The sequence below is a fragment of the Nicotiana attenuata genome, unplaced genomic scaffold (genome assembly GCF_001879085.1).
Source record: "Nicotiana attenuata strain UT unplaced genomic scaffold, NIATTr2, whole genome shotgun sequence".
Lineage (NCBI taxonomy): Eukaryota > Viridiplantae > Streptophyta > Magnoliopsida > Solanales > Solanaceae > Nicotiana > Nicotiana attenuata.
The window spans coordinates 877116-900502 of NW_017670320.1; the positions used below are offsets into that span (position 1 = coordinate 877116).

At 37.5% G+C, this 23387-nt stretch overlaps 1 protein-coding gene and 1 pseudogene across 1 annotated transcript; one reads left to right on the top strand and one right to left on the bottom strand.

The window, feature by feature from the left end:
- The first annotated feature begins 1118 nt into the window (after nucleotides 1–1118).
- Nucleotides 1119–10967, top strand: LOC109237815 (annotated as a pseudogene).
- A 9742-nt stretch (nucleotides 10968–20709) lies between these two features.
- LOC109237804 (E3 ubiquitin-protein ligase PUB23-like) lies at nucleotides 20710–21897 on the bottom strand. The gene has a single exon (XM_019404183.1). It carries the CDS (start codon nucleotides 21895–21897, stop codon nucleotides 20710–20712), a length of 1188 nt encoding a protein of 395 aa, XP_019259728.1.
- Between the last annotated feature and the right edge of the window lie 1490 nt (nucleotides 21898–23387).

Genomic DNA, 23387 nt, shown 5'->3' on the forward strand with positions numbered 1-23387 from the left:
TAATTTATTAAGCCCGACCTTAACTAGTTCGTGATTGAAGTGTTAGTTGTAGTCATAGCAGTAGTAGTAGCAGCAGTTGTTGTTGTTGTTGTCTTTTACACTATGTTTGGATGGTTGTTCCCCGTCGTTTTATAATGTATTGTATTGTATTGTACTGTACTGTATTGTATCGTTTTGATGGATACAACGTTTGGATAGACTGTACCATTTACTGTTGTTAAATAACATCTTTATTGTTTAGTTTGACTGTACTGTACTGAACTGCTAAATTTACTAAAATACCCTCAATTATTTTAAACAATATATACATATAGAAAGACAAATGTACGAACATACTAAAACAGATGTTCATGTAAATAATATTCTCCATTTTGTTTTCACATCCAAGACAAATACAATCCATTAGCAATCTGAAGTAGTTCAACATAAAACGATATGAAAGTGATGTAAAGTAGACAAATACATAATGATATGAAAGTGATAACAAGCAGACAAATACATAAAGTAGTTCAACGAAAGGAAAGTGATGTAAAAAGAGTCGCCATACGCAATGATGCAACAGAAATATTAATAATTGATAGCCGTAAACGATATTTATATTTCATATATTTACAAAAGTGAATTGACTACAACGATGACTCCACTCAACGAAAAGAGATGAAAGAGACGATACCGTCGTTGGAAAGAGACGATACCTGTAAAAAGTTTGTTGGAAAGAGACATACCGTGTTGACTAGTTGCACGAAAAAAGATGGAGACAAAGTACTTATTAGTTTGGTGAATATAATATAAATAATAGGGTAAAGGGTAAAATTGAAATATAGAATAATAAGTGTGGGCATAATTGGAAAGGAAAATACGGAACAATCCCACCACACCGATTTGGTTGTTTCATAAAATGGGGTTTTTCATTATTCCGGAGCAATGGATTTAACAATACGATACAATCAGTTTTATATTAACAATCAAAACAAACATTGTATCTGAGGTAACAATACAATACAATACAACTGGAAACAACCATCCAAACAACACGTTAATTGAAGTCTGACTTAGTTGAGTTATTTATTTATTTATTTTTAACACGAGGACTTGATTTCTATGCTTACATGAGTTTGTTTGGGGATGATGGTGCTTCCAATGAATGCTCAAATTTCTGGCTTCAGCTCAGACATCCCATAAATGCAAGCTAAGCCTTAAGCATTACTGGTCACCTTCTGCGCATTAATTCATTGTATGAGGGAAAAAATCAAGATTTGATTTGCTTTCTTATCATAATCATTGTTTTCCTGTGTCTCAATAAAGCAGAGAAATAAAAGTTGATTTTACCCTAAATTTCATTATTAGAGTGTTTTTTGTGAAAATAGGTACTATCTATCTATCATGAAAAAAAAGGAAGAAGAAATGAATAGAAAAAAGATCATATTCCTTCTTAGCTTGAGAACTATTGTTGATCTTCGTAATGCGAAGGAGAATTTTTTTTTCTCTCGACTTGTATTTGCTTAAAAATGTGTAGTTACCTCACTGATCAAAAACTAAAAATAAAACTACGCAGTTACTTCTTATTGGCCGTCATTTTCACCTTTCCTTCAATCTGAAATTATCACTTCGTTGTTGAAAATATGTGTAAACACAACGGTGAGAGAACTTATGCTTCATGTCTAAAGGCTTGCACCTCGCCTTGACGATATTAAGATGCCTAGCCTTGCATCTTCTCCTTGGAAACACTGCATATCAAGTAATGACGTGCAACTTTGTTATGCAATCTTCATTAAGTTAGTCCTATGATGTTTTGCTTCTTCTGTTTGCCTATTAACCATATATCTTTTATATATAGTATTAAAGCAAAAAAGTATCCTAATAACACTGAATGAATATGGAACTTGAAAAAGCATGCATGAATGTGTTGCTTGCTCAACCAGTATTTAAGGTTTTATGCAACAAAGTTGGGTAGATTAGAGTCATGATAATGATTGCTACAAAACTAAGTTGATATTTGATTCGAGTTCTTCTGTCTTCTCATGCGATCTCTGGAATAGGTTATTCTTATTATTTTTACTTGGTGAACATGTGGGCTTTTCAATCATGCCATCTTCATCACACGATGGTTGAGTAAATTGCCGATCTCCTGATGAAAATGATTTGGAGTGTAACAATATCTTATAAGTGATAACTATCCTCTCAAACTTGTTTGTTTGTCCAGATATCTCGGCTTTTGGAACTTTTCTATGCCAGTGAAGAAGACTCTAACGTGAAGATGATTATATTAAAGGTATATTCAGTAGGAAGAGTAGGATCTTCTGTGATAATTAAAATGAATTCATAGCTTAACAGAGGGAATGTTGTATCTTGCCTGCAAGAATATTTGCAAACTATGAGCGGGCAGATCTGCTTGATTTTTGAGTTGCTTTGTTCAAATTATGAACAGCTCATTTTTTCTTAATTTTGTTTCTTCGTTCAATTTTGTAATGCGTCACGCTGCCTTTGGTTGTACGCTGCAGAGTTCTATAAATGTCCCAGTATACTATACAAATATCAATGCACAAATATCTCAATGTCTGTCAAGAAATCTTACTCCATTCCTTGTATCAATATTTTCTAGGGAAATGGAAGGGCTTTCTGTGCTGGTGGTGATGTTACAGCTGTTGTTCCTCTTGCTCGCCGGGGTACGTAATCTGCTAAATTGGTGATAGCTTGGTAAATACAGTCTTTAGATGATATTTAAAATTGGATCCGTGAAGGTGAAATTTACTTCCTCCAATGTCTATCACAATTTGATTAACATAGATTAATTTTATTTTCATTACATTTCAAAGTTTAACTCCTCAAGTAATTATTTCAATCACATAATCTCAGATGTAAGCCAAGGCCATATCTTTGTACTCAGCTTTGCTCTCTATTTTTTCTTTTTTTGATGAAGTAAGATGTTGTATATTGCCGTATCAAGAAGTTGCAATGATTATAAAAGAGAGATGTTAGCTCCATTACATCATGTTCTATAATAAGTACAAGGAGCAAACCAAAAGAAAAACAAAAGCAGGCTGTCAAGCCAGGGTAAGAGAGCTGATAAAGTCTGTGAAAGGAATAACATTATTTACAAGGGCTAGATTACTCCAACTAAAGATATTTAGTAACATCGCTTTCAGGGAGTAGTTGGAAAGAAAAGGACCGCCTTTGGAAAAAAAAGGAACTCCCTAGGCCTCCCGAACAAATGCGATTCTGTTCATGCTTCAGACGATCTGGCTGATTCTATATACAACTATCTAATTTTCTTCTTTTATATATAAAGGCATAAGGGCGAAGGCCTATTTAGTGCCTTTCCTTAGGAGTTGAAATGCCATTAAAACATCTGCTCTCATCAGTAATTTCACTTGGTGTTTTCTCAGCTTGCACAGCTTGCTGTATAGGGCACTGCAGTATTTGCGCAGCATCTAAATAGGATCTGGTTTGCAAGTAGAGTGTTTTCTGTATTTGTGGTTGGAAGCTTCCCCCAAAAATTGTAATATCTTCTTTGCTATACCTCCCCATCCCTGTTGTAATCAGCCTCCGGTATGATAACTGCTGATTTCTGATTTCCTATCCCCAAGCCAAGTTTCAACTCTGATATATCTGCCGTAGCTGTGCAGTTCTGGAAAACTCTGTAAATGTAAGCTTGAATCTTCCTCCCCCACTTTCTGTATAAATTTCCATATCCATGTGAAGCTTTTCACATTTGTTCACACACCCACCACAGATTCTCCTCGTCCGTTTTGATTCAGCTCGTGAATCTACTACCACTTTCTATCCATATGAACCATCTATCGAAATCCTCTCTAATATCAATTAATTCGAAGGATTTATCACCTTAAATGAAAAAGATGTCTCCTATGGTAAAGAAGGATACACCGGAGGGAGAACTCGCCGGAAAGAGTCGGAGAGAGAAAGTAAAGGGAGCACATTTCCCAAGTCAAAGCTCATTTTTGGGCTTTTTCTGGAATCCCTTATAATACATAGCTAGTGACTTAACATCAATGAAGTAAATAATCACTTTGTACTCGGCTTTGCTCTTAACTTCAACATGTATATAAGTCCGTGACCTGAATTACTCTTGATATGTTGAAGGATGCATACAACTGGATCCCAGTGACTATCATAATGATTTTGCATAACTAACTGACAGCACTAACAATAACGAAACATTCGGACTTGTCATGATAAGATACTTCAACGTACCAAACAATCTCCCTATAACGGCTTGGATTTGTTAAGGTGACCCTCTCTTGGAAGTAATCTGACATTAAGATCTATAGGTGAGTCAATTGATTTGATGGTCATTCATGTTTCTGTAAGGCATTACTGGTTGTTAAACCAATTGACTCACTTATAGATGCTAATATCGCTTGCTTTTCCCATGAGAACTAGAGCGAAAGCATTACTGATAGTTAAATCAATTGATACACCTACAGATTCTAATGTCAATTTTACTAACTTGTAGTTTAGAAATCTTGGGCATATTTAATCCGTGCTTGCTTGTATCTTATGAATGCTCATGAATGAGTCTGAGACTGGTGACAACTGTGATCTTTCTGGATGATATTTAAGTTTTTCAATAACTATTTTAAGTGCACATAGCTTAATGTACCCAGTCACATATTTATTTATTTATCTATTTATTCTTATCAGGTAACTGGAGATTCGGTGCTAATTATTTCCAAGAGGAGTACACACTGAACTATGTTATGGCAACATATAGCAAACCCCAGGTTAAGCTAGGTTATGTGTTATGCTAGTTCTGTGATATAACCTTCTTTGATGCATTCCTTAATCTTGTTTGGACTGCCCACTGAAGGTCTCCATCCTTAATGGAATTGTCATGGGAGGCGGAGCTGGTGTTTCTGTACATGGTAGATTTCGAGTTGCAACAGAAAAGTCGGTATTGCCTCTGCTTGAGTAGTAGATTTTATCTTGTTATCTTCTTTCCCTTTTACATTTGATCTTTGCCACATTTTCTGGCATTTGCTTGAAACTTCTGTCTTTATATTTTCTCTCTTATGGAATGCAGCAATATATGAATGTTCCAGTGGAATAACACTAGCAAAATTAGAGCAAAATAAGAGGAAAACCTCACAAACTCTATATTTTCATGAGCTTTAGTTGGTACCTCAGATTTGCATTGAGGTTTTTCTTTTGGCAGTAATATGTAACCCTTTTTCTAACTTGATGTTTGGTTGCTATGTGTAATTGATAGCAGAAACTTCATGTCCAGCATATTCTTATGTACGTTAGCCTGTAGGTTTTTGCTATGCCCGAAACAGCTTTGGGACTCTTTCCTGATGTAGGTGCTTCTTACTGTTTATCAAGACTTCCAGGATTCTTTGGTAATTTCACTTGCCATATTGTTCATATTTATGAAGGAATTTACCGCTGTTGATGTAATTCATTCAAGTTCAGTGTGAAGTTGTTTGCTACTTGTCATCGTTTGAAATTAAAAGTCACTACCTGGCTGCTCACTTGTTGAGGCTATCTTAAGAGCAATGGTGAAGTCAGCTACTTTGCATTTAATGCTGCTTCTTCTTCCCCGATATCCTTGAAATCAAAAGTAAAAAAGAGTCAGAAACAGAAAATCAGTCCTTAACTCCTGCAGAAGGTGTTCAAAAGCTTGCATACACACTATTTGGTGCATCTTCTCTTATAGTTTCAAAATTTTCCGGACGTTCTTTTTATCTGTTTTCCGCCATTCGTCATTCATTGATCATGTGTTTCCTCATTTTAAAAATAATTTTACACTCATTATATAATCATGATTAGGTTGATCCTCTTCACATGAAAGTCTTCAAAAAATATTTTCCCTACAAATATTTGAGCAGTTAGCTGGATGCCAGCCTTAGTTTTCATGGTGATGGCTGAATTTGTCAAGCTTAAGTTATTACAAAAATCAGCCCTAGTTTTCATTCTGATAGCTGAATTTCTTTTGATCATTACAAATGTAAGATAGCCTTTGAAGACATGTGAAAATTGCTGACATGTTTTAATGAATGATACCCGAGTTTATTTAGAGATATGACCCTTCCTTTTCTTCCCTTATTTTCTTTATTCTGATTATGTTGCTATTATTGGAGAAGACTAATTCCTGTTTTGTCATGATACACAGAGAATTTGTAGGTATAAATGTTAAGTCTCGTTCCCCTTGGCTAATTTCTTCTTTGGCAGGGGAATATGCTGGTCTTACTGGTGCTAGGTTGGATGGTGCTGAAATGCTTGCTTGAAGGTCTAGCAACCCACTTTGTATCATCGGAGGTATAATGCCTCAATTTTTAGCATGTTCTGTCCATTTTCAATTGCTTCTACAGGAAATCAATATCTTTTACCAATATGCCTAAACTGATATGATTGCTTCTATAGGAAATCTATGTCTGTTACTTATATGCCTAAACTGATGAGTATATAGTTATAATGGCAACACTGATATTGCCCCCTTACATAACAACAACAACAACAAACCCAGTGTATTCCCATAAATGGGGTATGGGGAGGGTTGTGTTTACGCAGACCGTACCCCTACCTTATAGAGATAGAGAGGTTGTTTCCGATAGACCCTCGGTTCAAGGAACAATGGAGATAACGCAACAAGTAGCAAGCAATAGTAACAACAATGTATTATGGTTACGGTGCGAATGACACAACAAATAATAGTAAAGAACCATGAATAAGATAATACAAAAATAGTCGTAGTTCTTCTGGTAAGCCTAGGAGGAACACACTACTATCTATCAATCTACAACCCTAGTCCTCGACCTCCACACCTTTCTATCCTAGGTCATATCCTCGGTAAGTTGGAGCAATGTCATGTCTTGCCTAACTACCTCTCCCCAATACTTCTTAGGCCTACCCCTTCCCTTCCTCAGACCCGCCATGGACAACCTTTCACACCTCCTGACCGGAGCATCTATGTCTCTCCTCTTCACGTGCCCGAACCATCTCAACCTCTATTCCCGCAACTTGTCCTCCACATATGCCACTCCTACCTTGTCCCTAATAACTTCATTCCTAATCTTGTCCTTCCTGGTATGTCCACACATCCATCTCAACATCCTCATTTCGGTAACTTTCAACTTCTGGACATGGGACTTCTTGACGAGCCAGCACTCAACCCCATACAACATAGTCGTTCTAACCACCACTCTGTATAACTTGCCCGTAAGTCCAGGTGGCACATTCTTATCACACAAAACCCCCAGGCGAGCCTCCATCTCATCCACCCCGCTCCAATACGAAGAGTAACTTCCTCGTCAATTTCTCTGTTGCCTTGAACAATAGACCCAAGATACTTGAAACTATGTCTTTGGGGACGACTTGAGTACCAATCTTCACTTCCACTCCTTCTTCATGCATCCCATCGTTGAACTTGCACTCCAAGTACTTAGTTTTTGACCTACTCAACTTGAAACCCTTAGACTCCAGCGTCTGTCTCCAAACTTCCAACCTAGCGTTAACTCGGTCTCGCGTCCGTCAATCAGGACTATGTCATCAGCAAAGAGCATACACCATGGGGCAAACAAAAACGACTATGTCATCCCCCTTATATGTGTCGCCTCACAACCTCTAACGCTAAGGCAAACAAAAACGGGCTAAGAGCCAATCCCTGATGCAACCCCATCTCCACTGGAAAATGATCTGAGTCTCCTCTCACAGTCCTCACCCGAGTCTTTGCTCCCTCGTACATGTCCTTAATCACTCTAATGTACGCCACTGGAACACCGCTAGCCTCCATACATCTCCATAGGACCTCTCTCGGGACTTTATCATAGGCCTTCTCTAGGTCTATGAATACCATATGCAAGTCATTCTTCCTCTCCCTATACTGCTTCACTAATCTCCTCACAAGGTGAATGACTTCTGTAGTAGACCGTCCTGGCATAAATCCTAACTGGTTCTTGGAAATAGTAACACTACGTCGCACCCACCTCTCCACCACCCTCCCCCAAATTTTCATAGTATGACTCAGCAGTTTGATATCCCTATAGTTGTTGCAGTCCTGGATATCACCTTTGTTTTTATACACCAGAATCATCAAACTCTACTGCCAATCTTCGGGCATCTTTCGTCCTGAAAGTGACATTAAACAACCCAGTAAGCCGCTCCAAGCCTGCCCAATCCACTTCCTTCCTAAATTCTATTGGAATCTCGTCAGGCCCAGTCGCTTTACTCCTAGCCATCTTCCGCATTGCCCCCTCAACCTCTTCGCTCCTAATACACCTACAAAATCCAAATCCCTCTGACTCCCTGAGTTTTCCAACTCACCTAGCGCGATGTTCCTGTCCCTTCCCTCGTTCAAGAGTCTATGGAAGTACTCCTGCCATCTACGCCTGATAAACGCCTCTTCCACCAGAACTTTTCCGTCTTCGTCTTTGATGCACCGCACTTGGTCTAGGTCTCGAACCTTCCTCTCCCTAATCTTGGCTAACCTATATAGCTTCCTGTCTCCTCCTTTGCCGCCAAGATCCTCATACAATCGCTCAAAAGGTGCAGTCTTAGCCACCGTAACTGCCAATTTTGCCTCTTTCCTTGCCTTCTTATAACGCTCCCTACACGTCCTCTTCTCCTCCTCATCCGTGCTCCCCACTAGCTATATGCCGCTTTCTTAGCTTCCACTTTTCTTTGGACCTCCTCATTCCACCATCAGTCCCCGTTGTGGCTTCCCGAATAACCCTTCATTACCCCTAACACCTCTCTAGCGGTGTTATTCCGTGTTGCCCCCTTTACATGTAATAACAAAATTGCCAGTCCACTGTCTGTTGGAAGATGTCAGGCTTATGGTGTTAGGACGATAATCTTATCTGCCACTTGTTATATAGGTTTGTTTAATCGTTTTATTTTTATTCTCTTATGACATTTAATCTTATCCCTGGGACCATGATTCTTAATCTTGGGTGTACACTTTGGCCCAAATGTATTCTAGTTAAGGTATGTGGTCAATGTAACCTCCAATAGACTATGCTGTTAACTGCAAATTAGTCTACTTGGCTTTCTTGTAGCAACAGCAAGTTCAGTAGTTTCATGCCTGTAATAAGTAATCTTTTGGTGTTTCTTTTCTTAAATAACAATTAATATAGCTTTATAGATGCATCATGCAGAGTACAGTGTGCACATTGAAATATTTTCACACGTAATTGGGTACCAACAAATATGACTTCGACATACCTGGAGAAAAATGCTATGGGTCTTCTGAATTACCCTTTCCAGCAGTTCCAAGCTAAACATGCTTGTTGGGAATCTGGATTTTGTCAATCATGCATCGAATGGTTCTTACATGGATTTGTCGGATCTTCGTTTAGCCACTGGTACACTTTTGATTTATATTTTGCATTTCGGGGTGGTAGAAGGCTTTATGAACATTGACACATCTAATATGTGGTTCATTGATTTCTATATGCATCAGATTCCATAGCATTTATCTATTTATTTTATTCCTCTCATCTCTTATCTAATTTGAATGCTTTTTCTCTTCCTTTTGTTTGCAGAGATTGCCACTTCTAGAACAAGCATTAGTTAAAGTCAGTATGAGTGATCCAGATGCCATATCTGCTATCATAAGTCGCTTCTCCCACGTACCAAAGTTGAAAAAAGAAAGTACATATCACAAGTGAGTTCATTTAATATGTCTATTATGGTGTTTGTTTTCCTGCTGATTTATTGGAAGCTTGCCTTCTAAACACAGTCCCAGAGCCTAGGAGATTGTTTGAACTTGCCAATAGCATAGTATTGATGGCATCTAAGTTGCTCCGGCACGGCAGTTTAAGTACCGCACCCGTGTCGACACGACACTAGTATGGGTGTGGGTATGGGATCCGTACTGGATCTGGCCAAACGATTTTGGGTACTTTGACCACGACAGACAGAAAAATTCGAGACGAGATACAATTTGATTCCCGAAATCAGAACCAAAACTAGGGTAAATTTGAAGAAAATAGCATACCTTATCTAGGAAATCAATCCTTTACTTATATACAACTTGAGAATAAAAAAGAAATCCACACTTTACAAGCTATACGTAAGTATTCCATAAAATTTCTCATAATTTAGAGATTTTCTTATTTTACTTTTAGACGGATCCCCGCACCCGTATCCGTACTAGGATCCGTATCCCCGAATCTTAGAATTTACATCTCGAAGGATCCGACCTCTAGATCCGCACCCGTGTCGTACACCCGCACCGGTGTCCCGAGCAACTTAGGATGGCATATCATTAAGTCATCATCTATGCTCTTATTTGTTAATTTTTGGTATCATGTTGTTCTTCTTCCTATTTTTATTAAGATGGATAGCATTCTAAAATTTCCATTGAATCGAGGGAAAATATTGTGATTTTATGACTTCTCAACAGTGCACCAGTTTTATTTTCTGCAATTTTGTGCTTGTAGGGTGAAGATTATTAACCGCTGTTTCTCTCGAAGAACAATTGAAGAAATCATATCTACTCTTGTAAGTTTGGAAGATGAGTGGTCATTTGATGGACTTTTGCTTTTTATGGTGAAATTACTGTGTGAAATCCTGATAATATATCAAAGTACTTGATAAGAACTTTGCATGAAGCTTTTATAGGAAAATGAGGCTTTGGACAAGAAGGATGACTGGATCTCTTCGACCATTCAATTGCTGAAGAAAGCTTCCCCAATAAGTCTTAAAATTTCCTTGAGATCAGTGAGTCATTCACTACTTTGTGATACCATTACATTGTTACCTGAACTTCTGTACCCGTACTTCAGGTTGATTAGAAATTGGTCATGTAGGAAGAATGTAAACCTCATTTCTTTGTTGATAGTTAGGGAAGGATATTTAGCTTGGTAGATATCAGGGAGGTTAATGCATATAATCCATACAGACTTTGCAGTCTTATGAGATAGTAACATAATAATGACATTGGCATATAGTTTTTGTATATATGCAGAGAACTTATATCTATCTTCAAGAACTTGTGGATTTATTTTGCTCTTATCTATTTAATTCACAAATAAATGTGCATCCTGTCTGGAAAAAGAGCAGCATATCTTAATTATGATCGAACAATATTTTCATTTAAACGGTGGTGACTAGGTCAGTTTGTTCGCACCTCGACTATCCACCGAACACCATTGGGTAGCTCTGCTTACCCAAGCTTCAGCAGAAAGATATCAATTCACTAGTTCCATCTACAGCTCGACCGTATCCTAGCATGCCGTTTTTATCCCTATCTTTTACTCGACTGAAATTGAACTTATTTTCTAAGCAATTAAAAACTTTCAATCTTGTCTTTAAAAATCTAGCAGTATAGATTCCGTGAACAACATCAACTTGTATGAAAATTTCCTCAGGTTCTTATGACTTGTTTAACCTTGTGATGACCTAAAAGGTCATCACTTGCTTTTAAATTAAACTCTGTGTTTTCGAGGCCTTAAAAACCTCTTTTATCTTCACCTCGATTTGCGTGCGCAGTCCGGGCGTGTAGCCGGAAAGCTGTTATGTGAAAAATCTGTGAAATATTGAAATTTTGACTTAAAAATGCATCTAAGTTGACTTCAGTCAACATTTTTGGTAAACGGACCCGGACCGTGATTTGACGGTCCCAGAGGGTCCGTAGGAAAATAAGGGACTTGGGCGTATGCCCCGAATCAAATTCCGAGGTCCCAAGCCCGATAAATGAATTTTTAAAGAAAATTATTTTCTGAAATTGTTAAAAGGATTTTGAAATGAAATTTGATTAGAACATGATGGTATCGGGCCCGTATTTTGGTTCCGGTACGGTCTTATATATGATTTAAGATGATTCTGTGAAATTTGGTGAAAAACGGAATCCGTTTGACGTGATTCGGACTTAAAATCGAAAATTTGATGCTTTATGAAGTTTGAGAAAAATTCTTTGATTTTGAGGTTTAATTCGTTGTTTGAGAGGTTATGTTGGCGATTTGATCGCATGGATAAGTTTGTATGATGTTGTTGAGTTAGTACGTGTGTTTGGTTAGGAGCCCCGAGGGCTCGGGTGTGTTTCGGATGTGTTTTGGGAAGTTTTGGACTTAAGAAAAGTTGCAGAAACAGCTGTTCTGGTGTAACCGCACCTGCGGTTCTTGGGCCGCAGATGCGGACTCGCAGGTGCGAGAAGTACATCGCAGGAGCGGGTGCTTTCTTGCAGGTGCGGCCCCAGCGGGGCCTAGCCATTTTCGCAGAAGCGACAATTTTTCCGCACATGCGGTTGCGCAGATGCGACCCCTGAGCCGCTGATGCGGAAGTCGGGCAGTGAGTCTTTTTAAAAACATAACTTCAGCGATTTTCGTTCAAACTTTCACAAAAAAAAAGGAAGAACTAGGGCGATTTTCTCAAGAGATTTTCTTCCCAAATCACAAGTAAGCACTCACTAACTGATTTCTTTCAATTATCTAATGTTTTTCATCAACTTTTATCAATAATCTTAGGGTTTTAATGGTAGAAAATTGGGAAATTGGGTAGAGTTAGGGCTTTTTGATTATTTGGGAATTTGACCTCGTTTAGGGATCGGATTTCAAAACAAATGATATATTCGGACTCGTGGGTGAGTGGGTGATCGGGTTTTGGTCCGAACCTCGTGTTTTGACCAAGCGGGCGCGGGGTCAATTTTTGGGTTTTTGGGAAGAATGATTAAAAAGCTATAATTGAGAATTGGAATTGGATTGTTTAGCATTTATTGATGTTATTAAGTCGATTATGTATAGATACGATTGTGTTGGAGCCAAATTCGAAAGGAAAGGCGGTATTTGAGTATTGAGTTGGCCGTGGATGTTTGAGGTAAGTGTCCGGTCTAACCTTAGCTTGAGGGATTAGGAGTTGTGTCCTATTTGCTAATTGCTTCTTGTTGAGTACGACGTATAAGCATGGTGACGAGTATCTATACGTTGGTGTCTAGCATGACCGTGAGTCTTGAATTGATAGATGTTGTGTTCTTAAATGTTACTACGGATGCTTTAATTGATGATTCTCGATATTGAGCAAAGATTTAGTTTATTTTCGTGGATTTTATTATGATTGAGTGTTGATACTAATTGAGCTGAGTAGGAGTTGAGTTAGGATTGGTTATAGTTGATTCTCCCTTGCCGGGATGTTTGTCTTGATATTGTTGCTCCCTTGCCGGGAAGATATTATATTGCTTTTTTGTTTCCTTGCCGGGAAGTTATTAAATTGCTTTTGTTCCCTTGCCAGGATTCCTTGTGATTTTGTGTTGGCTTGTAAATGGGATGGGGTGGTACGCCTACCACGAGATATAATGAAATGGGATCGGGTGGTACGCCTACCACGAGATATAATGAAATGGGATCGGGTGGTACGCCTACCACGATATATGATGAAAAGGGATCGGGTGGTACATCTACCACGAGATATATTGAAATGGGATCGGGTGGTACGCCTACCACGAGATATGATGAAATGGGAGCGGGTGGTACGCCTACCACAAGATATGAGAAATGGGTTCGGGTTGCACGCCTGCAACGAGATGTGAACCGAAAGTGTACGTAAATTGCCTTTGTTTTCCTTATCCTTGATAGGAGTTGAATTTTTGGTTTCTTGATAATTTTCTTGAGATTCTGTTTTATCTGTTATTCCCCAAAGCATGTTTCCCCTTCCCAGCTTTAAATTGTTTGTTCTATTTTATTTTCCGCTGTATATATATAAACTGCACAGGTTTATTTTGAGTCTGGTCCTAGCCTCGTCACTACCTCGCCGGGGTTTGGCCAGGCACTTACCAGCACATGGGGTCGGTTGTGCTGATGCTACACTCTGCACTCTGTGCAGATACCGGAGCAGTACTGGGTCAGCAGCAGTAGCTTGGGAGCCAGTCTTCAGTCTAGAGATCTCGAGGTAGTCCTGCAGGCGTCCACAGGCCCGACGTCTATTCTATCTACTATTATGTTCTGTTATCATTGTATCCGAGACAGACTGAGTTCTTTCTTTCAGACATTTGTATGTAGTAATCATAGACAGTCCGTGAATGTTGTGACACCGGTTTCTGGGTAGAGACATATGTTGGCTATTCGTATCGATTTTGGTATTATATTTATCTAAGTCTTCCGCTTAATTTCATTTTTCGCTATTGTTTAAATGTTGATCACCTGTTGTTACAAGTAGTTAAAAGTGTTAAAAATGAAAAGGTTAAAGATTTCTAAATTTCGTGGCTTGCCTAACTTCTACGAGTAGGCGCCATCACGACTCCCGAGGGTGGGAAATCCGGGTCGTGACAAATCTGGAGCTCACACGGTCCGCCTCAAAGAGGGCGATTGCCGGCTTATGTATGAGCTTGTGCAAGTGGTGTAAGATGATCTATTATATATGTTATATTTTAAAAAATATTAGTCAAATATATATTTAGGAAACTTTTTCGATAAGTCTCTCGTCTCCACCACCACCACAGGTCAAAGACCAACACGGTCGTGGACTATGGAAGATAATGGATGCCTATATTTCATGGTTAAGTGGCTAGGAAAGCTTAGAAATAGTTAGACCAACAAGGTACGGTGAGATTTTGGCCACCAAAATAGGTGTTTTCTTCAATAGTGCAACTTGGAAAATGCCTTATGGCAGAGGCAATTGTGTACGTACGTCTTCATGTGAATGGTTTCTAAAGTATGTTTATCTTCTGACATAAGAAAAACTTCTTATTTCTTTCACCTATACAAGGTGCACCTTTTAACTACATAAATGCAGCTACTTCATTTTTCTAAAGTCGGCAAGACTGCAAACTTTTTATTTTAAATTTATATTACGTCCTTTGACCTTAGACTATCCAAATTTTCAAAATATTCCGAAGACCAATCTAATTCATCTTGATTTTTAAATATGCCCGTTCAGATGAGCTTTAGTTAGTGTTAATAATGAGGGTTGAGCTCAATTGTTCAGTGGTTGAACTAAGCTTCAGCTTCATTTTTTAATTTGCCTCTTGTTTTATAATTTTAAATTTTATTCATAACTATCAAAACCATGAGCTACTTGATAGCTATAGCTAACTTCTACTTGGTCTAAATTTTCACTTGTTGAAATAAAATAGGAAAGATCATTTCGTGTTATTTATTTGAAACGTCAGTTTCAAAGGGTTTACTTTGCATCTATTATAGCACGATATACTATGATCGTGCTCATGATTAACTACTTCCTCTCTATAGTAAAAATGATGATGTTAAGTTGTTAGCCGATCTTATTATTCTCTCAATACTAAATTTATATGGCAATTTTCAAGTCAAGACATTTTAAAATACTTCCTAACCTCGAATAAGAGGGGCAACACTTTGGATCCTTCATGCTTGCAGAAACGAAAGGATTAGAAAGAGGTTTAATTCTCTATTTTTTTTTTGGTGAGGTGTGGGTGGGGTGGGGGGAGGGGGGATAGTGAAGGGTTGAAGGCCATAAGAGAAGATTGCCTTCATTCTTTCTTAAATTTCCTATCGAGTCAAACTATATCAAAATTGGATAAAGTATAATTTTCCTACACAACTTTCACAAACCATCAAAAGTCCTAACTAGAACTATCTAAGATTTAATATTAATGTGAATATGATATTTTGAAGGGGAGCCTTTAACGTGTAAGAATTATTGTCGTTTAATACGGAGGTGATGGGTTCAAGCTGTAAAAACAGCCTCTTGTGGAACTGCAAATTGCAAAATAAGGTTGAGTACAATAGATTTAATATGGTTGATCCGACTTTTCTCACATTCTGCACATAACTAGAATTCAATGCATCGAATTGCCTCCTCACATCAGAGGGCAAGTACTGCAAGACCAATTGGGTACTCCAGCCTTCAGTCACAAGAGAACCAGAAGAATTATGGTTCCTCCACATCATGCTAGTCCCTCCAACTCTCATGGTTATGGTTGATAGCAGAATACAAAAAGGGCCACACAAGAAGGTCACAGCCATGAAAAATGGCAACACAAACAACACCAGCACCAGCACCAGTTTACTGGGGCTGGCCTGGAAGGTTTTACTAACTTTGTTAGTTCTTTTGCAGGTGACAACCTCTTATGAATTACCTATTCCTTTGCTGATGGTTCAGAGTATGGTATTAACCTTATGGTTCATTCTCCTGAAACTTCAACAAGGAATAGAAGTAGTTTATAAAAGGCAGGAAAGCAATCCTAATGGTGAAACCTATACCCCTGTGACCTCTCTACATTGGCATAGGGCAAGGGTCCACACACACACACATCATGGACAAGCACACTACCATCACACCACATATACCACCATTGAAACACTCCCAGAGATCCAAACTTCCATGCAACAAATCACCATAAATAGCAAAAGTCCCACACAGCTGGGGAACTGTTGTGCCAAGTACAACCCAGTAGAAACAACCACAACAATCAACCCAGTTCAAGTCCTATCAACCCTCTTCTTCTGGCACCCAACCCCTGCACAACCCTATGATCCCTTCAAACAAAACAGTCCTAAAAAACTGGCCAGAAATGCTCACCTGTACACTAACTTCATTTTCTGTTTTGCATGTCCCCTCTTTCTATCATTGATCAATCAATTGGAATGGTTTCTGGGAGTGGTATCAACATCATTGATGTTCATTCTCCTAGAAACAAACCAGTTGATACTCAAACATCATCCCCACAGCAGCAGCATCCCACAGATACACCAGAAAGTGCAGAAATCAGCACCTTCAGGTGCAGAAAATGCAGGACTCTTTCCTCATCAATGTTGCAGGGTCTCTCATGCATGCAACCATGACTTCTCAAGTCAGCTTCATCTACACAATATGAGCGACAATAATACAGCTGATTGCAGTGATCACAAGAACCTGCAATCAGCTCTTTATTGCTCAGGGATCCCAATTGCTCCCCTGCCCCCAGACTCATCTCCAGTTAACACAAGAACCTGGAGATTGAGCTCCCCTTCACTAACAGGTTTCTTATGTTTTGCAGGTACTGGGAGTACACTTGATCAATTGGTGCTTTTTCAGCTAGTGGTATTAGCATCCCTGATGCTCATTCTGCTGAAAATGTACCAGTTAATTCAAGTCTCTCCACCCATCCACAAATACATAGGTTCACAGGGCTCAATGAAGATCCAACAGCAGCACCATTTCTGCAACTTTAAGGCAGGTCTGCAGGAACAGTGGTGCACTCAATATAGAGCCACACATGATCCTCAAGCTCAACCATGCACACTGTCAGCTACTCTCACAGGCTGGGTTAATGTAACAGGAAAAGGCCTCCTTGGCTCACCCTTTTCTGTCAGATATGCAAGACAACAACAGCACAGTTCAGCTTCTCCTGAATTATTTTTGCCAACTATCTTCCATTTAGCTTTCCCTGACTTCAAGGTCAAAGCAAAATGGAAGATAGTCCTCCTCTCTGATTCCATCTATGTGCCATTCTTACTAGAATTTGCACTAAAGTGTAATATATGTAGAACTCATTGTACAGGGAAGGAATCCTTCCAACATTTCTACTTAGCATATTTAGGTTTACATGTACTTTTTTGTATAGTTGACCTAGGCTTACCACATTTGTATTTTGCAGCTCCAATTTGTTGGGTGTGCGAACAAAGTCCCACATTGGTAGCTGAAAAGATTGGGAGTCTACATATAAGGTGTAGGGATCTCTTAATGGTGTGAGGCCTTTTGGGAAAAACCGTGCGGGCTTGGCCCAAAGCGGACAATATCACACCATGTTAAGAGTATATTTGGGCTATATAGCCCAACAACTGGTATCAGAGCGCAGGTTCAGCGGAACGAGTATGGAGATGGCGGAGTAATGGTGCAGGGCGATGCACACACAAGAAGAAGCTAGTTGCGGGCTTCGGTTGCCATAATACTCTAACAATGTGGGTGGTACACAGTGAATCTCGAAAATTGACCCGTGGATCGTGGTAGTGGGCCACGTGGAACTTAGTTCGAGGGGGAGATTGTTGGGTGTGCGAACAAAGTCCCACATTGGTAGCTGAAAAGATTAGGAGTTTACATATAAGGTGTAGGGATCTCTTAATGGTGTGAGGCCTTTTGGGAAAAACCGTGCGGGCTTGGCCCAAAGAGGACAATATCACACCATGTTAAGAGTGTATTTGGGCTAGTATAGCCCAACACAATTGACTATCATTGTTGGATAGTTAATTGGACCATCTTCATAGGTCTAACTCGCCATAGGGTACAGATGTCAGTAGGTTACCAAATGTGGTTGACCAAGTGCATTTTCATCTTAATTGTGGAGGTAAGATTCAGGTCCCCCTCCACTTTTGTTGTAACCTTTTATATATATATAAAAATTAACCCTAGGCACAGTGCCTAGTGGATTCAGTTAAAAAAAATGCATCGAATTGCATTTTTTACATTCATTTTAAGAAAATTTTATATATTGCTCAAAATAACTTTCACAGCCCTTCAAGAATATAGATAAAGTATACAAATCTAAAGGTTAATGTGATATAGAGAAATGTTTTTCGCAACAATTACTACAGTAATAAAATATAGAGAAATCTATATTTTTTTGCCACTCCCAAAAATGTGTATTATATACAAAAAATATATATATTTTATACACTTTTTTGCTAGCGAATGGAATTAGTTTCGCTCAATTTCGTATTTTGCCCAAAAATATATGTCAAATTAAGCTTAATAATATGCTTTAACAAAACTGGAAGAAACGATGAAGCCTGCAACGTTCTCTCTCCTTTTTCTTTTTAGTGGAAATATAGCAAAAGATGATGAATATGAAAGGTTAAACGGTGACCTCCCTATTTTTTTTAAAGAAAAATCATTATCTAACTCTGCCTTACTAAAGTTCTGCCTACATTTCCAAATGCATTCGTCATGTTCGATCACATTTTTATAATTGATAAAAACCAATTGCATTGATATTTGAGATGTTCAAAACTGACTATCAAGTTAAAGTAATCTTTAGTTTGATGTTAATTATTTATTGTCGAAATATGAAGTTACGTTATACGCTTACACTTGATATTGCATTTTTATGTTGGTCATTACCATAATTCTTTTTTCCCTTCGGAGGCACATCTAATGTGTAACCTGCTCACTGTATAATAGCTCGTAAATCATACAGAAAATGTAAATTGCACTATGTAAGTTTGGTGCGACGAGCTCTGACTGAAACGGCTGTTGATGATTAAAGAGAATCAATCTCAGGTCTCTCCAATTGAAACCACTCACCCAACCAACACAATCAACCCTTTCTCACCTTATCATAATTCTTTGTTGTGGTAAATAAAATAAGAAAAATTAGTCGTGGTGTGCCAGTAAGATAAAATATTATCACCAATAATATAATCTGGGCATACGATATATAGGCAAAAGTCAACTTCACTGTTGGAAGAAGCAAGAAACATGACGTATAAATGTGGTAATATATGTGTTATATTCCCATTAAAACCGTTGAACTTATAATTTATTAGTTCCATCAAAATCTTTAGACAATGTCAAATTTAGACTTTCTTTCTATTTCCTAGTATTTATTTCGATCATCTTTGAACAATACTTGTAACGTGATTTACTAGATAAGAAAACTTCAAAAAGAAATTAATTAGCTGGGGTCAAAATTTAATAATCAGTTACAAAAATTATAAAGTTTTACTTGGCTGACCAAGCATTTAATGAGGAAGTTCAACTATCTAGTATCTACAATATTTTTCTTTTTTCCATACAATGGGGACTGATTCATTTTTTTTTTCATACACGTTTGGGAAGAGTAGACTTAAAAAGAAATTGAATGTGTTTTTTTATTTTTTTAACCAATCGGTATTTGATTTGCATAGAATCAGTAGATCCACAAATAAAGGAGTAAAGCGCTCTTGTATTAGACACTACCATAAATTCGGCCAAAACCAACCCCGGTCGACCGATCGGCTTCGGTCGGTCCAAAAACCGGTCAGTCAGTCGATTTTTCAAAATATATTATTTTTTAATTTTTTTTAACGAAATCGACCAACTTTGATCGGTTTTTTGGTTATTTTTTAATAAAACCGACCTACATTGGTCGGTTATTTTCACGCGAAAAATTAAAGAGTATAAATGAAATAAAAGACACTCTTAAAACTAAAGCACTAATGGTCTAGTGGTAGAATAGTATCTTGTCATAGTTTGGACCTCGGTTCGATTCCCAGGTGGTGTATTTTTTAATTACATGGTTAAAATACAAACCGACCTTGGTCGGTTTTTCCGGCAATTTTTTTATTTTTTGGAATTTTATTGACCGACAGAAATCGATCGAAAAATACCGACTGAAGTCGGTCAGTTGACTCTACTGACCATACGATTACGGCCGCCATGAATCGATCGGTTTTCGATCGATTGTTGCTAATTACTGACAAACATCCGTCGGTTTTGGTAGTCGATTTTTTCCTTTTTTTTTAGTGGTGAGAAGAGGAAAAAAACACCTTATATATAGCCCCAAACCATACCGGAATGTATATCTACATTATATTTTATGAGACACAAAGCAAGAATGCAATAACAATTAAGGTAAACTGAAATTTCTATAAGCATTGGTTTCGTCCAAGACACATATGAAATGTATAAAAAATTACATCAAAAAATAAAACTATTGGGGATGTTTACCGTTAAACAATCTGGCATACCCAACAGATCACAAAAATTCAAATGATTAATTCAACACTCTTTGGACATAATTAACCTAACAAACTTTCTTCTATTTCAACAAATTTCTTTACAAGTATCTGACTTTCATATTAACTCTTTTTTGAACCCTTAATTTTAGAAAGAATCACTTCCCAACCCCAAATAATTCTTGAGCTCATAAGGAAAACATGGATTTTTCTTCCATTTATCACCATGCAACTTGAAAATCTTGAGAACTCTATCTTTTGTTGATGAAGAGCCACCAATATGTAACAAAGTAACCAACTTTTTCACTGCTCCATACATCAACATGTCCTCTAAAACCTTCTCTGTGGGGTTAGAATTGCAAATCAATGAAAGAATTTTCGCCCCAATTTTTGTGGCTATATTTGAAATATTCAATATTTTCTTGGATATGACTGCAATTCCTAGCCCGTGTTCTATGAATCCCATTCTTCCATCAGCACATTCACACAATAACTTGATCAAGTACATTATTTTCTCACATTTTGATTTGTTTGAATCAGGAAGTATTTCAATGAGTGTGCAAATAGCACCAGCCTCAATAGCTTTCAATCTTGATTTTTTCGATTTTTCGAGTATATCTATCAACACTTGTAATGCACAAGAACTTGCCTTACTGCAAATTTCATCAGATAAAATCTCCAACAAAGACTTGAAGAATTCAATCCCTTGATCTTCAATCACAATATTCCAATTACAATCAGCTTTTGTGATCCTTTGGAATATCGAAACGGTGCAAAATCTTGCATCTGCACTTCCCCTTTGTAGCATTATGGCCATGGATTTCATGCACCCTGGCTGTAACAAAATCTTGATTGTCTCCTCTTCTTCTAATACAAATGGCAATTTAATCAAAAGACTAAGAGCCTCTTCACAAGCTCTAAACGTGACAAAATCCGAGCTTTCGATTAAAATTTGTTGAATAATCCTAACAAGAATCTCAACACCACCACATGTTTTGAAATCATCCTTCACATCATGATCACCTACTTCAACAATTGACTTGAGTTTCTTTAAAGAACTTACCTTAAAAGGGCTCGATTCTATCGTATTGAGCAACGAAACGAGCTCATCGTGTTTGTTGGAGAATGAAGAAGATGAATTTGATTGAGATTTCCCATTTTGCCAAGCAAGAATGAGTCTCTTGAGGGTGTGATTTGGAGTCATGTCAAAGCTATGAATTGCTTGCATTGTAGCAGGACAAGTTTTTTTCTTGTAAGTATAGAACCATTTTTCTACATTTTTTCTCTCATATGTAACACCAGTGGATATTGTAACAGGATCTTTCATAAGCTCCATGGAAATGGGGCATCTAAAATGTTGAGGAAAATCCATAGACAGATGATTTAGATTTTCTTGATTATAAGCTGAAAGAAGAAGTGGGGTAGACATAATCCTAGGCTTTTTATACGTGTTGGTAATAATGTGTATGTATTTATGAAGTAAGATAGAGATATGTGTGGAAGTCTAAAGAAGGAATAAATCAAAGTCAAAGAACTCTATTTTAATTGGTTGGCATTAGAAGTATGCAAGCTGTGTAACTGTTGACATCAAAGCAAAAAAGATGTGCCTCTTGGAAAGTGCTGAATTTAGTTTGAATAGTCTATTTAATTGAATATTGAAATTGCTCTTTTGTCATCACACCCCCTATTTTGGGTAAATATGAACTTGAACCCTAAAATATCTAACATGGAAGTCTATTTATCAACAACAACAAAAAAAACATTAGGTTTAACTAATATCACTTGACTGTAAAGAATTTTACAAGTCATTATAATTTACTTATTATAGCACATTATTTATCTTATTTTTCAGGTTATAAACTTCACTTTTACTGATAGTTATTTTCTAAGTAAACTGATAGTGTAAAAAATATTTTACATCGTAATGTATAAAGGTTTAAATTCATTCGTACTGTGAAATGGTAATTTTGATGTTCTAAGCATCTCACTCTGCATGACCTTGTGTTGTACCTTTTTAATGATTTCACGACAGATAAAAATTACATTTGTAAATTTTTTAATTCTATCAAAGATACAGCAACAACAACAACAACCCAGTAAAATCCACTAGTGGGGCCTGGAGAGTGTAGTGTGTACGCAGTCCTTACCCCTACCCCGAAGGAGTAGAGAAGCTGTTTCCGAAAGACCCTCGGCTCAAGAAAATAAAAAGACAAAGACAAAGGAGACAATATCAGTATCACCAAGATAAATAAATAATGTTGAATTAATTTTAATCATAGACAAAAACTTATTTTGAAAATTCTAAATATATGATTTTATTTATCCAATATAATGTTTCCCTGTCAAGGACGATTGCATTCGTAAGTTAAGAAGTGAATATCAATAGCTTTACGAAGAAATTACAAGTCCATTAATTCATATTTGATGTTCTTCACCTAAGTCTAAATTAAGATATTTGGCTATACCTAATGTATCTTTCAACAATAAAAAGGCTTTGGTTATCCTTGTTCATTTAATGGCATGAAGACGATAATATGGATGTTCAATTGGAAATACAAAGAGAAGTAGAGAGGCGAAAATGACATTATAATTTCTTATAGAAGGTTTTTGCGGACCGAATTGGGAGTTGACTTTAAGAAGAGTATAGGAACTGTTAAATAAAGATTAGATCTAAACTTGCGCAAGACATGCAATAGATAATTGGTATTATTTTAATTAAGGGTTACAGTCCTATAAATAAAATAAAAATATACAACAATTTAACTATATATATTTCTATTCAAACATCAGTTTGCATAACACCGCCGAGGACTGCGATATCTCAAC